General features: G+C 41.4%; 1 protein-coding gene across 2 annotated transcripts in view; it reads left to right on the plus strand.

Moving 5' to 3' along the window:
* Positions 1–13,420, plus strand: part of siae (sialic acid acetylesterase) — a 168,883-nt gene that overhangs the window by 26,186 nt on the left and 129,277 nt on the right. For both annotated transcript variants that reach the window (XM_087976542.1, XM_043676962.2), the window contains exon 4: positions 8,400–8,538. In XM_087976542.1, the coding sequence (XP_087832668.1) occupies positions 8,400–8,538 (139 nt within the window). The remainder of the gene's footprint in view (positions 1–8,399; positions 8,539–13,420) is intronic.

Raw genomic sequence — 13,420 nt, forward strand, 5'->3', positions numbered from 1 at the left:
TCTACGAATAAGACCACATTTGTAGTATTGTGTTGAGTTCTATATAAGGAAGAATGTTAAACCCCTGGAGAAAGTATAAAGGAGATTTATTAGAATCAGCCCAGGAATGAGGGATTCTAGATACAAAGAAAGATGAAAGAAATTAAGCTTGTTTTCCTTACAGGTCAGGCAGCATCTGAGGAGCAGGAGAATCAACGTTTCGGGCATAAGCCCTTCATCAGTAATGACAGCATCTGCAGTCCTCACTTTTCCTGTTTTCCTTGCAGCAGAGGTGACCTTATTGAGATGTTCAAAATTATGAATAATATGGAAAGGGATTTTACGTTTCTGTCAGTAATTAGAGGGTCACAATTTCAAGATTGTCAGCAAGAGAGCAAGGAGTGGAGATGAAGAGAAACTTCTTTATTCAGACTTGCTCAGATTTGGAAGGTGCTGCCTAGGAGAGTGGTGGAGGAATGTATTCTCAAAACATTTAAGAAGCACCTGGACGAGCTCTTAAGATACCAGGGTATTGGGGAGGTTAATCCAGAGACCCAGGTAATGTTTTGGGGACCTGGGTTTGAATCCTGCCAAGGCAGATGGTGGAATTTGAATCAATAAAAATCTGAAATTAAGAGTCTAATGATGGCCCTGTTGATTGTTGGAAGAATTCATCAGGTTCACAAATATCCTTTAGGGAAGGAAACTGCCATCCTTACCTGGTCAGGCCTACATGTGACTCCAGACCCACAACAATGTGGTTTATTCTTAACTTCATCAGGGCTTATTCCCGAAATGTTGACTCTCCTGCTCCTCGGATGCTACCTCACCAGCTGTGCTTTTCTAGCGCTACACTCTTCGACTCTGATCTCCAGCATCTGCAGTCCTCACTTTCTACTTATTCTTAACTGTCCTCTGGGCAGTTAATGATGGGCAATAAATGTTGTCTTAGCCAGTGACACCCTCATCCGGTGAATGAATAAAGCTATGGAACGAGTGCAGGTAAATAGGATTAGTGTTGTTTGATTATTTATTGATCAGCATAGATATGGTGCGTTGAAGAGCCTGTTTCTGTGCTGTATGACTCTGATTCTATGAAAATAGAAATCTTTGTGTCATCTGCAAACTTAGCAACAATTTCCTCAGTTTCTTCGCCTACATCATTCATGTATAACATAAACAGATGTGGTAGTCCCAACGCTGATCCCTGAGGAACTCTGAATCACTGGCTGCTGTCTTGACACCTTGCCTGTGACACCTTGGGCTCTTATTTAGCAGCCTCCTCTGTTGTACCTTGTCAAAGGCCTTCTGGAAATACAAATAGATCACATTCACTGGCTCTCCTTTGTCTAACTCTTCCCCCCCCCCACTTTCTTAAACAGAAGTGTGGCGTTAGCCATTTTCCAATCCTCCAGAAACTCACTGACTCCAGTGTTTCCTAAAGGATCCCCACCAATGCCAGGATAATTTCACCAACTATCTCCTTCAGAATTCTTGGAGGTAGTCCATCTGGTCTGGGTGATTTACCCAACTTCAGATCTTGCAGTTTCCCCAGCATCTCCTTACTGATTGCCATTACACTCATTTCTCCCCCGACTCACTTGAAGGTCTGATGTGATGCTGGTGTCTTCAACTGGGAAAACTGATGCAAATTACATTTTCAGTGCCTCCACCATTTCTTTGTTCCCTATTACTGCTACTCCAGCCTCATTTTCCAATGGTCCATTGTCTATTCTTGCCTCTCTCTTATCTTTTTAGGTATCTGAAGAAAAACTCTTGCAACCTTCTTTTATATTATGAGCTTTTTACACTCCTATTTCATCTCCCCCCCCTTAATTGCTTATTCAGTTATTCTCTGCTGGCTTTTGAGAGGCTTCCCATCCTCTGGCTTCTCATTAATCTTCACCACATTGTATCCTTTCTCTTTTAATATTGTCCCTGATTTTCCTCATCAGCCTTGGTTGCCACATCCTCCCCTTAGTCTGTTTTTTTTCTTCGTTGGGACAATTTCAGCTGTGGCTCCCACATTACCTGCAGAATATCCTGCCATTGTTGCTCCACTGTCTTCCCTGCGAAGCTCCCCTTCCAATCCACTCTGGCCAGCTCCTCCCTCTTGCTTTTGTAGTTACCTTTACTCAATTGTAATACCGTTACAACTGATTCAATCTTCTCCCTCTCGAGCACAGGGTGAATTTTATCATAATATGGTCACGACCCTGAGGGGTTCCTTCACCTTCAGCTCCCTCATCAAATCTGCCTCATGACGTATCACAAAATCCAGAATCGCCTCTTCCTTATTGAGCTATACTGCAAGCTGCTCCAAAATGTCATCTCAGACATTCTACAAATTCCTTTTCTTGAGATAATAGATTCCCTACAGTGTAGAGACAGGCCCTTCAGCCCAACAAGTCCACACCGACCCTCCGAAGAGTAATCCACCCCATATTTACCCCTGACTAATGCACCTAACCTACCCATCCCTGAACATTATGGACAATTTAGCATTGGCCAGCTAAGCTAACCTGCACATCTTTGGACTGTGGGAGGAAACTGGAGCACCCCGAGGAAACCCACATAGACACGAGGAGACTGTGCAAACTACACAAAGATTGAGGTTGGAATTGAACCTGGGTCCCTGGCACTGTGAAGCAGCTGTGCTAGCCACTTAGCTACCATGCTGCCCTAATCTGCTACCAATCTGATTTTCCCAGTCTACCTGAATATTGAAGTCCCCTCAGATTATTGCCTACCATTAACACCTCAGATTATTGTAATAGTGCCTTTCTTACATGTCTATTCTATCTTATGATTTATTTTCTTCCCCATATCCTGCCTACTGCTAGTTGGCCTGTACACAACTCCCATTAGGTCTTTTTCCTTTTGCGATCCTCAACTGTGCCTTCCAACTGTATATCTCTTCTTGCTATTGATTTAATTTACTAACATGGCAAACTGGCCCCCTCTGCCCAACTGCCTGTTCTTTTGATAAGACATGTATCCTTGGAACTTTAGTTCCCAGCCCTAATCCCCTTGCAGCTATATCTCTGTGATACCCACAACATTTATTTGTCGATTTCAGTCTGTTCTACAAGTCATTTACCTTTTTCTCAGTTAAGCCCCCCCCCCCCCCACCCCCCACTTCTCACATTTAACCACTTCTGTGCCGCATCTGAAGTTAGATTCTTGCCTCTTTCCATACTGTCTGCCCTGTTGCTTGTACTGGAAACTTTCATAACCTCTGCTGAGCCCTTCCTCTATGCTTTTAACTTTGTCCATAATTTTCCATCCAAGTGGACACCTCCAACCCACGCCCCGTCCAAAACTATTGATAGTCCTAATTAAGTGATACACACGGCTGTCATCTGAGCAGGATTCAAGTGGAGCCCATCCCATCGGAACAGCTCTGTCCTTGCCCAGTACTGATGCCAATATCGCATGAATTCAAACCAGTTTCTCCCTGGTGTGGTCTTCGAGTCAGGTGTTTACCACTTTGATCTTGTTTACCCTGCGGTAATTTGCTCATGTCTCAGCAAATAATCCAAAGATTCTTACCTTTCGGTCATGCTTTCAAATTTAGCTCCTAGCTATTTATTTTCCCTCAGCAGAGTTTGTTTCCTCTTTCTGGCAGTAACGTTGGTACCTTAGTGGAGCACGGAAGCTAGATCCTTCTCCTCTCTCCAAATTCTTCTGCGGCCAAGATGAGATATTCTGATTCTGAGCATCAGGCCTTTGGTATTCTCAATCTTGGTCAGAGAGAAGAGTGTCTATTCCACTGGCTATACTATCCCAATTACAACTGCAATTCCCTTTTCTTTGCACCCTGCTCCCCCACTTGAAAGACTCCCTGATCCACAGTATTTTGGTCAGTTTGCTCATCCTTCCTACAGCCCCCAATCTCATCCACACAGGGAGCAAGAATTTCAATGCTGTTAGACAAGCTCAAGGACTGGGGCTCCTTCAGCACAATCTCTTGTATCCCTCTACTTGCCTGGCTGATAGTGACACCCTCCTGAGCCTGATCATTTACTGAATTTGAAGTCGTTAATCTGAAACAAGGAATTAAGAGGGCTAAAATGGGTCATGAAGTATCTTTAGAAAACAGAGTTAAGGAAAATTCCAAACCTTTTATTCATTTATAAGAAGCAAGAGGTTAGCAAGAGAAAGGGTTGACCCACTCAAGGACACAGGAGGAAAGTTATCCATGGAGTCAGAGAATATGGGTGAGATTCTTAATGAGTACTTTGCATCGATATTCACTGAGGAGAAGGATATGATGGATGCTGAGGTAAGGGATAGATGTTTGATTACTCCAGGTAATTATAGACCATTAAGCCTGATGTCAGTGGTAGGGATGCTGTTGGAGAAGATACTGCGGAATAGGACATATTCCCATTTGGAAGAAAATAGGCTTATCAATGATAGGCAACATGTTGTTGTGCGGGGGAATTAAGTGTCTTACCAACTTAATAGAATTCTTTGAGTAAGTGACAAAGTTGATTGATGAAGGAAGGGCTGTAGATGTCATGTACATGGACGCTAAGGCGTTTGATAAGGTTCCCCATGGTAGGCTGATGAAGAAGGTGAAGTCGCATGAGGACCACGGTGTTCTAGCTAGATGGATAGAGAACTGGTTGGGCAACAGGAGACAGAGTAGTAGTAGTAGAAGGGAGCTTCTCAAAATTGAGACCTCAATGGTGTTCCACAGGGATCCATGCTGAGACGAGATTAGATTTTAGATTTGATTACATTACAGTGTGGAAACAGGCCCTTCGGCCCAACAAGTCCACACCGACCTGCCGAAGCGCAACCCACCCATACCCCTACATTTACCCCTTACCTAACACTATGGGCAATTTAGCATGGCCAATTCACCTGACCTGCACATCTTTGGACTGTGGGAGGAAACCGGAGCACCCGGAGGAAACCCGGAGGAGAATGTGCAAACTCCACACAGTCGGTCGCCTGAGGCGGGAATTGAACCCGCGTCTCTGGCGCTGTGAGGCAACAGTGCTAACCACTGTGCCACCATGCCGCACACATACTGTTGTTTGTGATATACATAAATGATTTGGAGGAAAGTGTAGGTTGCCTCATTAGCAAGTTTGCAGATGACACTAGGATTGGTGGAGTAGCAGAGAGTGAAGGGGACTGTCAGAGAATACAGCAGAATATAGATAGGTTGCATAGTTGGGCAGAGAAATGACAGATGGAGTTTAATCTGGGCAACTGCAAGGTGATGCATTTTGGAAGATCCAATTCAAGAGCCAACCATGTAAGAAATGGAAAAGGCCTAGAAAAATTTGATGTACAGAAAGATCTGGGTGTTCAGGTCCATTGTTACCTGAAGGTAGCAACACAGGTCAGTAGAGAGGTCAAAAAGGCATACAGCATGCTTTCCTTTATCGGATGGTTTATTGAGTGCAAGAGACGGCAGGTCATGTTACAGTTGTATAAGACTTTGGTTTGGCTACGTTTGGAATACAGTTCTGGTCACCACATTACCAAAAGGATGCGGATGCTTTCGAGAGGGTGCAGAGGAAGTTCACCAGGATGTTGACTGGTATGGAGGGCGCTAGCTATGAAGAGAGGTTGAGTAGATTAGGATTATTTTCATTAGAAAGATGGAGGTTGAGGGGGGACCTGATTGAAGCCTACAAAATCATGAGAGGTGTAGACAGGGTGGATAACAAAAAACTTCTTCCCAGAGTGGAGGACTCAATTACTAGGGGTCACGAGTTCTAAGATGACCTCTCATCTAACAGCGCTGCAAATACCTCACTAGCTCTGCCTACTAGTTTAGTCTGAACAAGCATTACCCACAAGTCTTCGGACCACTCTGTCTGCCTAGCTAATTTTTCAAGTGAAATAAATAAGGCTTCAACATCTTTCTCATCAGAATGTGGCAGAGTTTTGACATATTTGTATGTATCACCACCTGCTCTTTTAACCTCCATCCTGTTAATATGATTTTGCTAAGTCACAACGTCTCAAGTTCAAATTCTCTTTTTTTCTCTCTCTCCCTTTTCTTCTCTCTCTCTTTGCTCAGATAAGAACCTTCTCTCTCTTTTTCCCCTCTCTCTTTTCCCCCCTCTTTCTCTCTCCTCTCTCTCTTTCATTTTCTGTCTCCCTCTCCATTTCCTCTCTCTCTCTTTGTTTATCTTCTAAGATTGTAATTTAAGTTTTTCCAACTCTATTGCACTTGTCTGTTTCTCTGACAAACCTAAGTGTTTGCGTAATTGCCTTACAATTTCAGCTTTACTTTAGTCCTTGGTTAAACCCAATTCTGACACTTTGCTAATTCTAAGAGTAAGGTCTTGTTCTTTCCTTCTAAACTTTTTTGGCAAATTTGGGAATCAACTTCAAGCCCCAGAACCTCTTTAGCAATTTTAAGAGCCATTTCTCTCGCTTTTAATTTAACCAACCACAAGTAACCAAAATTAAACAAATTGTCTCATCTATGTTTTATTTAAAGTTCTCGGACACTAACTTGTAAGTTTTTAAATCTACTGGGCTTTTCCGTACCCCAAATCTATTCAAATATGTCCACATCTCAAACTGGATATGTTTCAATGGTTCAAATCACGGACTGTTATGACACTGGGTAAATGCTTCTGCAAATTTAAACCAGACACACAGAAAAGCTCACCTCGCCTCATAATCTGTTAAAGTACGAGTGATAAAGAACTACTGAAATTCCACTATTTAAGGAAAAAATTAACAATTTATTCTTTCACGCCAAGTAAAGAAAAAGAACATTAAAGCAAAATTATCTACAGTGTAAACCTCCTTTGTCTGATCAATTTATCTACCGATCACTCTGCAACACTATACTGAATCGATTAAAACCCTCTGATTAAGTTTCGCAAAAATGCAAATTTCAAAACCAGTCAGCTTTTGGTATTCCCTTTGTATTTTCCTCTGTAGATTATTCTTAGTTCTTTTCTTCAGTCTTCTGCTTCACAGATTTCATATGAACTGGTACCTTTCAGAGAGCGATTCTGCGGGGGCAGTCTGTTGGTGCTTTTTGCCGCTCTGGCTAACTGTTCAAAATGCCTGATTTTTAAATACACCAAATCAATGGACCGTCTCATTGGTCCGTCTCATTGGTTTGATGTCATCAAAACTTTAAAATGAAAATTTGATTGGATTTTGGTATCTTGGGGCATAATTTAAACTGGCCAAATTCGAATTTGTTGTGTAGCATAACAGCTCAGCTAAGGTATTTGTTTCACAACCAAATGTTACATTTTTGAAATTTTGTAGCATACTCTGTGCCTTTCTAGCTCCGTGCCAGTTTTCATTCTCTCTTAAACACACCTACACCTTCAGAACACTGTAATTATCTCTCCTTTCCTCATGGAAAGAGACAGCTCCAACTCCAGCTTGTTTGCCAATTCTAGCAGCTTTTCCTTGTTCACCTTCTGTAAAGCCTGCACTTGTTCCACCCCCAGGAAACTCTTAGTGACTGAAAGAGCCATTCCTACACCAAGCAGTGTTTAAACCAACTGAATTCAACACCCATAACAAAAGACTTAACCACTCATTGCCACTGAGTCTACCAACCCAAATGCCAATTTGGAACTTTGGAACAAATTGCGCAAAGAGCCCCCAATTTGTTATGGACCAGGTCAGACCCCTCAAAACATTTCAGAAAGACCGTCTGGACCCTAACTGTTTGAGTTGTTTTAAGCAGGTGTAAATTAATTTCTCCAGGAGTGATGCAGCTGGCCCAACCACTCTGTTTCAAACAAAACAGAATTTATATATAAATGGACAAAAGAATAATGTAGAATATATAATGTAGAATAACATAACTATTTGAAAATCCAGTTGACTCTATCGCAACTTAATGATGCTGTTCCAAATACTTACAACATCACCATTAACATCTCCTTGGCAAAAAAAGTAAGATAAAACACAGGAGAGATGTCAGAGAGAGAGACGATCAGCATGGAGCTGTTTCTTTGAGCAGCTGCCTCAAAGGCTGACTGCTTGCCGAAAGCAAACCAAACCAAATCCTGAACAGGGAGAACCGGTCACTCCCCTTTCATTGTACAAGTTTTTTAAAAGAAAGATTTAAAAGCATTCTCAAGTAGATGTTTCCAGTCATATCGGAACTGCTGCGTTTATGACCCCCTTTTGAAAAAAAGACAAGGACAACATAACCTTGTAAAAAGAGCAACATTGTCACATATGTCATGAGGGGAGAGGGAAGGGGTTTGTAAAGAGAAGAAGAGGTGGAGTGTGTTATGAGGCTCTCGAAGTATCTCTGAATAGCAGTGAGGGGAGTGAAGTGTTGGAAACAGCTCTAAGTTGCAAAATTTCTTAAGAGTTAATGTAAACGTATGTTGAGCTTTATGTTTGTCTGGTTTAATAATGTAGTGTGCAATATGGTCATTGCAATACTTCCTGTCTTTCAGATTATTAATGCAAGTGAAGTGCTCTCGCTTGCTTCCCATTATCCTTATATACGACTCTTCCAAGCAGGATTGAGCGAATCAGCTGAAGAGTTGAATGATCTTGATAGCATTGCAGTACAGTGGTCGATTCCCACTGCAGGTAAGACGGGTATTGCACTGAAGGGTAACATTGTAGCGGGGAAGACTGACTCTAGCAGTGGACGCAAACGGCTTACTCAATATAACCTTTGTTCTTTGTGTTAAGTATCTACAAAACTATTTTCAAAATAACAAACCAAAAAGAATGTCAAGTCTACAGAAAATATTTCTCAGGGCCCTGTTTGGAAAACCTTACTGTTACGACAAGGAGGTGGCCCCCTCTTTTAATTAAACCAAACACCCAGAAAAGCTCGCCTTGCCTCGTAACTCACAAATTCCTCTATTTGAAGGAAGTAGAATCCATTTATTTTTTAACTCTAAAAGTGAACATTAAACAATTATTCACAACTTTTAGCCCCCTTTTCTCTTAACTGTTTATTATTTGCCTCCAACTCTATAACAGTATGTTATTCCAATAAGACACTTACTTAAAATTTCAAAAACCACACAGCAGCTGTCATCTTCTGTGACTTCACTCTTCTGATTGCTGAATTCCCTGGGTCATCGTTTTCATTTTTACTATGAGTATGTTTCATGTGAAAAGGTACCTTTCATAAGAGCATTTCCTAATTTCTTGGAGAGCAAGATGTTCGATCTCCAGGCGTTTCTGTCTTGCTGGCAGTTGCTCTCTGATCAATTTTCAACGGTCCTCATTTTATCACATTGTTTTGCCAACATTGAACCAATGAGACAATAAATTCAAACTCGATTGGGTTTTAGTATCATGGTACATAATTTAATCTGATGGGTTAAATTCGTATTGTTGTGAAAACAGCAACCCAAACTCCGATATCCATTTCACAGCCAAATGTTACATATTTTCAACTTTCCAGTACACTCTGGGACTACCATCTAGTCATATCACAGATGCTTGTCATTTCTCAGTTCATAACAACATTCACACTCTCTTAAGGATACGGTACACACCTTGAACTTCATAACATTAGTTTTGTTCAAGTTTGAACATGGATCTGGTAAATAACAATAAATTAAAGTATGGCATAACATGCAGTGTGTTGTATTGCACTATATTCGTATTCCTAACTGGCAGGGCAGTTCCCTATTGTGCATACTGTCTCCTTGTTTGGCTGTCTATGATATTCTGCTTTCTGAGATTCTTCCAGTTGATGGATTTAACTAATGGTATAGATTCGGGTTTTAATGTGGAAGAAAATATGGTATTTGTAATAAATCAGTTTTTTTTCCCCATCCAGTCTTCAATTCCTTTGGGAAGTGTAGTCACAACACCATGGATGGTTTGGCTCTGCTGTGTAGGAAGAGGAAGATCAGAAGGCAACAGTGATAGGGGATACTATGAGGAGAATAGATAGGTGATTCGTGCTTACAGCCCTGTTTCCAGAATGGTACATTGCCGCCAAGGTACCAGATGAACAGGAAAAAATAGTAACAGAAGTAGGCCATTTGAGTCCTTGATCCCACAACACCATTCATTACAACCTTGCCTGATCTTGAGCTTCAACTCTAACTTGCTGTCCATTCCCCATAACCTTGATTCTGAGAGAGACCTGAATTCTGTTTATCACAGCGTTAAAAATATTCAACTACAGAACATCCCTCCAGCATAGAGAAAGTAAAAGATTCACATGTTTTTAAGTTTGGAAGCTTTGGTTGTTTTTTTTATTTTGACAAGGTGACTGGTTATGTAGATGTAGTTCGAATGGATGTCCGTCAGGCTTTTGATAAGGTTTCACATGGAGACTGGTTAAGCTAAGACTTCATGGTTTCTAGGGTAATTTAGCAAATTGGACCCAATTCAGGAAGCAGGCGGTCATTGTCAATGAGTGTTTTGATCACTTGAAGTCTGGTGTCCAGTTGCAAAACACAGGGATTGATGCTGAGTCTCCCTTGCTGTTTGTTGTCTATAGAAATGGTCTTGACATTAATGGAGGAGGTATGGTCAGTAAATTTGCAGATGACACGAAAATTTGAGTTAAAGTAAATAGCGAGGAAGAAAGCTTTAGCCTACAGAATGGTATTGGCAGGCTATATTGTCAAACCGTGGCAGATTGGGATCTTCATTTGACTAACTCACCTTTATTCCATATCCCTTGTTGCTATATGTCTAACACGGTTGAGAAGACAGTGCAGATAGTTGAACCTCACTATTCCACAAGTCATTATAAATGTGTAACTAGAATTATAGAATCCCTACAGTGTGGAAACAGGCCCTACAGCCCAATAAGTCCACACCGATCCTCGAAAGAGTAACCCACCTGGACCCATTTCCCTTACCCTGACTAATGGACCTCACCTACACATCCCTGAACACTATGGGCAAATTAGCACGGCCATTTCACCTAACCTGCACATCTTTGGACTGTGGGAGGAAACCAGAGCACCTGGAAGAAACCCACGCAGACACTGGGAGAACGTGCAAACTCCACACAGACAGTCGTCTGAGGCCGGAATCGAACCTTGGTCCCTGGTGCTGTGAGGCAGCAGTGCTAATCACTGAGGCGCCATTCCACTACTTCGTTAACCAAATCACCAAGATGATAAATTATCCCATCACACTGGTATTCAGGATAAATATATTTCACACAAGGATTTGTCATTAATGGAAAAATATATTTATTGTAAACAAATTTATTCTTTTGAATAAAGACAAAAATGGATTACTAGCTAACTACTATGAGACTTATGATATTTGCTGTTTAAAACCACAAATGCATTCATTCACAAATAAGATCTTAAAGACAGTTTGACATAAATATTATAAGTGAAAAATTGTTATGGACCAGACCAAACTCCCTCAAAACATATTAAAAAGATAGACTAGCTTGAGCCTGTTGTTTTTTTTTTAAAAGGTTGGATCAATAGAAACAGCATGCATTGGTAAAGATGGGCCCCCACAGAATTAGGGTTTAAGTTAAGCTTTCAGCAATTATTGGGATTAGATTAGATTCTCTACATTGTGGAAACAGGCCCTTCAGTCCACGCTGACCCTCTGAAGAGTAACACACCCAGACCCATTCCCCTCTGACTAATGCACCTAACACTATGGGCAATTTAGCATGGCCAGTTCTCCTGGCCTCCACATCTTTGGACTGTGGGAGGAAACGAGCACCCAGAGGAAACCAACACAGACACAGGGAGAACGTGCAAACTCCACACACACAGTCCCCCGAGGCTGGAATTGAGCCTGGGACTCTGGTGCTGTGAGGCAGCAGTGCTAACCACTGAGTCACTGTGCCGCCTTTAATTTTGAAGCTAGTCATGCAAACTGCTACGTCTCTCTCTCTCTCTGTCTCTCTGTTACACCTAAAAGCTTGGGATCGCTTTCTGGGCCAGAATTGCACGTGAGGCAATCTGTTTGACTGACTTTGCCTTTGCTAAGGATAAAATTAAAAATCACACAACACCAGGTTATAGTCCAACAGGTTTATTTGGAAGCACTAGCTTTCAGAGCACTACTCCTTCAGGTGCTCCTTGTGTGATTTAAAAAAAAAATTTCCATCCCAGTCCTACATCGGCTCCTCCACATTTTTGCGAAGGACGTGTTTATGGGATGTCACTATATTGGATCAATTGCTGTTTAGTAGTTAAATAGTCTATTAATGTGTTAAGTTTTTCAATAGACTTAAAGTTATACCAGTCCTTCCTCCTTTTGTTTGTATTTTAACATTAGGGTAAGAATAAAGTATGTTTTGCTTAAAGCTGAGTATCGCAACCAATTAAATTATATCTGGAACACAGTACCTTACACTTTAAATAAGATAAAAAATTAGAATCAAGGTCATCTCCTTGATATATTTGAAGGGGGAAGAAGGTATTTGATATGCTTTCCTTTATTGGTCAGAGCATTGAATATAACAATTGGGAGGTCAATGTTGTGACTGTACAGGACGTTGGTTCGGCCACTTTTGGAATATTGTGTGTAATTCTGGCCTCCCTCCTATAGGAAGGATGCTGTGAAACTTGAAAGGGTTCAGAAAAGATTTACAAAGATGTTGCCAGGGTTGAAGGATTTGAGCTATAGAAAGAAGCTGTTTTCCCTGGAGTGTCGATGGCTGAGGCGTGATCTTATAGAGGTTTGTAAAATCATGAGGGGCATGGATAGGGTGAATAAATAAGGTATTTTCACTGGATTAGGGAAGTCCAGAACTAGAGGGCGTAGGTTTAGGGTGAGATGGGAAAGATTTATAACGGACCTATGGGGCAACATTTTCACACAGAGAGCAGTGCATGTATGGAATGAGCTGCCAGAGGTAGTGGTGGAGTCTGGTACAATTACAAAATTTCAAAGGTATCTGGATGGGTATATGAATAGGAAGGGTTTAGAGAGATACGGGCCAATTGCTGGCAAATGGAACTAGATTAATTTAGGATATCTGGTCGGCATAGACAAGTTGAATTAACGGGTGTGTTTTCGTACTGTACATCTCTATGATTCTATGACTCTTAACTTGTTATCTGGGTCATTTCCAAAGACAGTGGTTTAGCAGTAGTTTGATGTAAAAATGCACAATATAAATTGAGTTTCAATCTCAGATTACAAAAGACAGCATTGGATCTTGTAATTTTCCCCTATTGATTAAACCAACCCTCGGAACCAGGGTGTCTCAATATCAGTCCATCCAAAACCTTGCAGCATTGTCTCATCAACAACACATTCGATAATCAATCAAGGTGAATAGTTTGCTTATCTGTCTGGCCTGATTCAATTTGACAGTGAATGCTGCAAGCTTTCATGGCTTAATATTTTAGTTCCACTGTCTCATTGACACCTATTCAATATAGTCAATCAAGGTAACTGGTGTGCGTACCTGTCATCTGGCCTGATCCAATCCCCAGCATGCTGCTCAGTTGGCCAGTTTTCCCAGCATGCTATTCAGTTGGCCAACATTGCTCTCAGTGTTCCA

This window comes from Chiloscyllium plagiosum, unplaced genomic scaffold, assembly GCF_037043375.1.
Source record: "Chiloscyllium plagiosum isolate Xiang-an unplaced genomic scaffold, Cpla_swu_hap1 HiC_scaffold_29, whole genome shotgun sequence".
Taxonomy (NCBI): Eukaryota; Metazoa; Chordata; class Chondrichthyes; order Orectolobiformes; family Hemiscylliidae; genus Chiloscyllium; species Chiloscyllium plagiosum.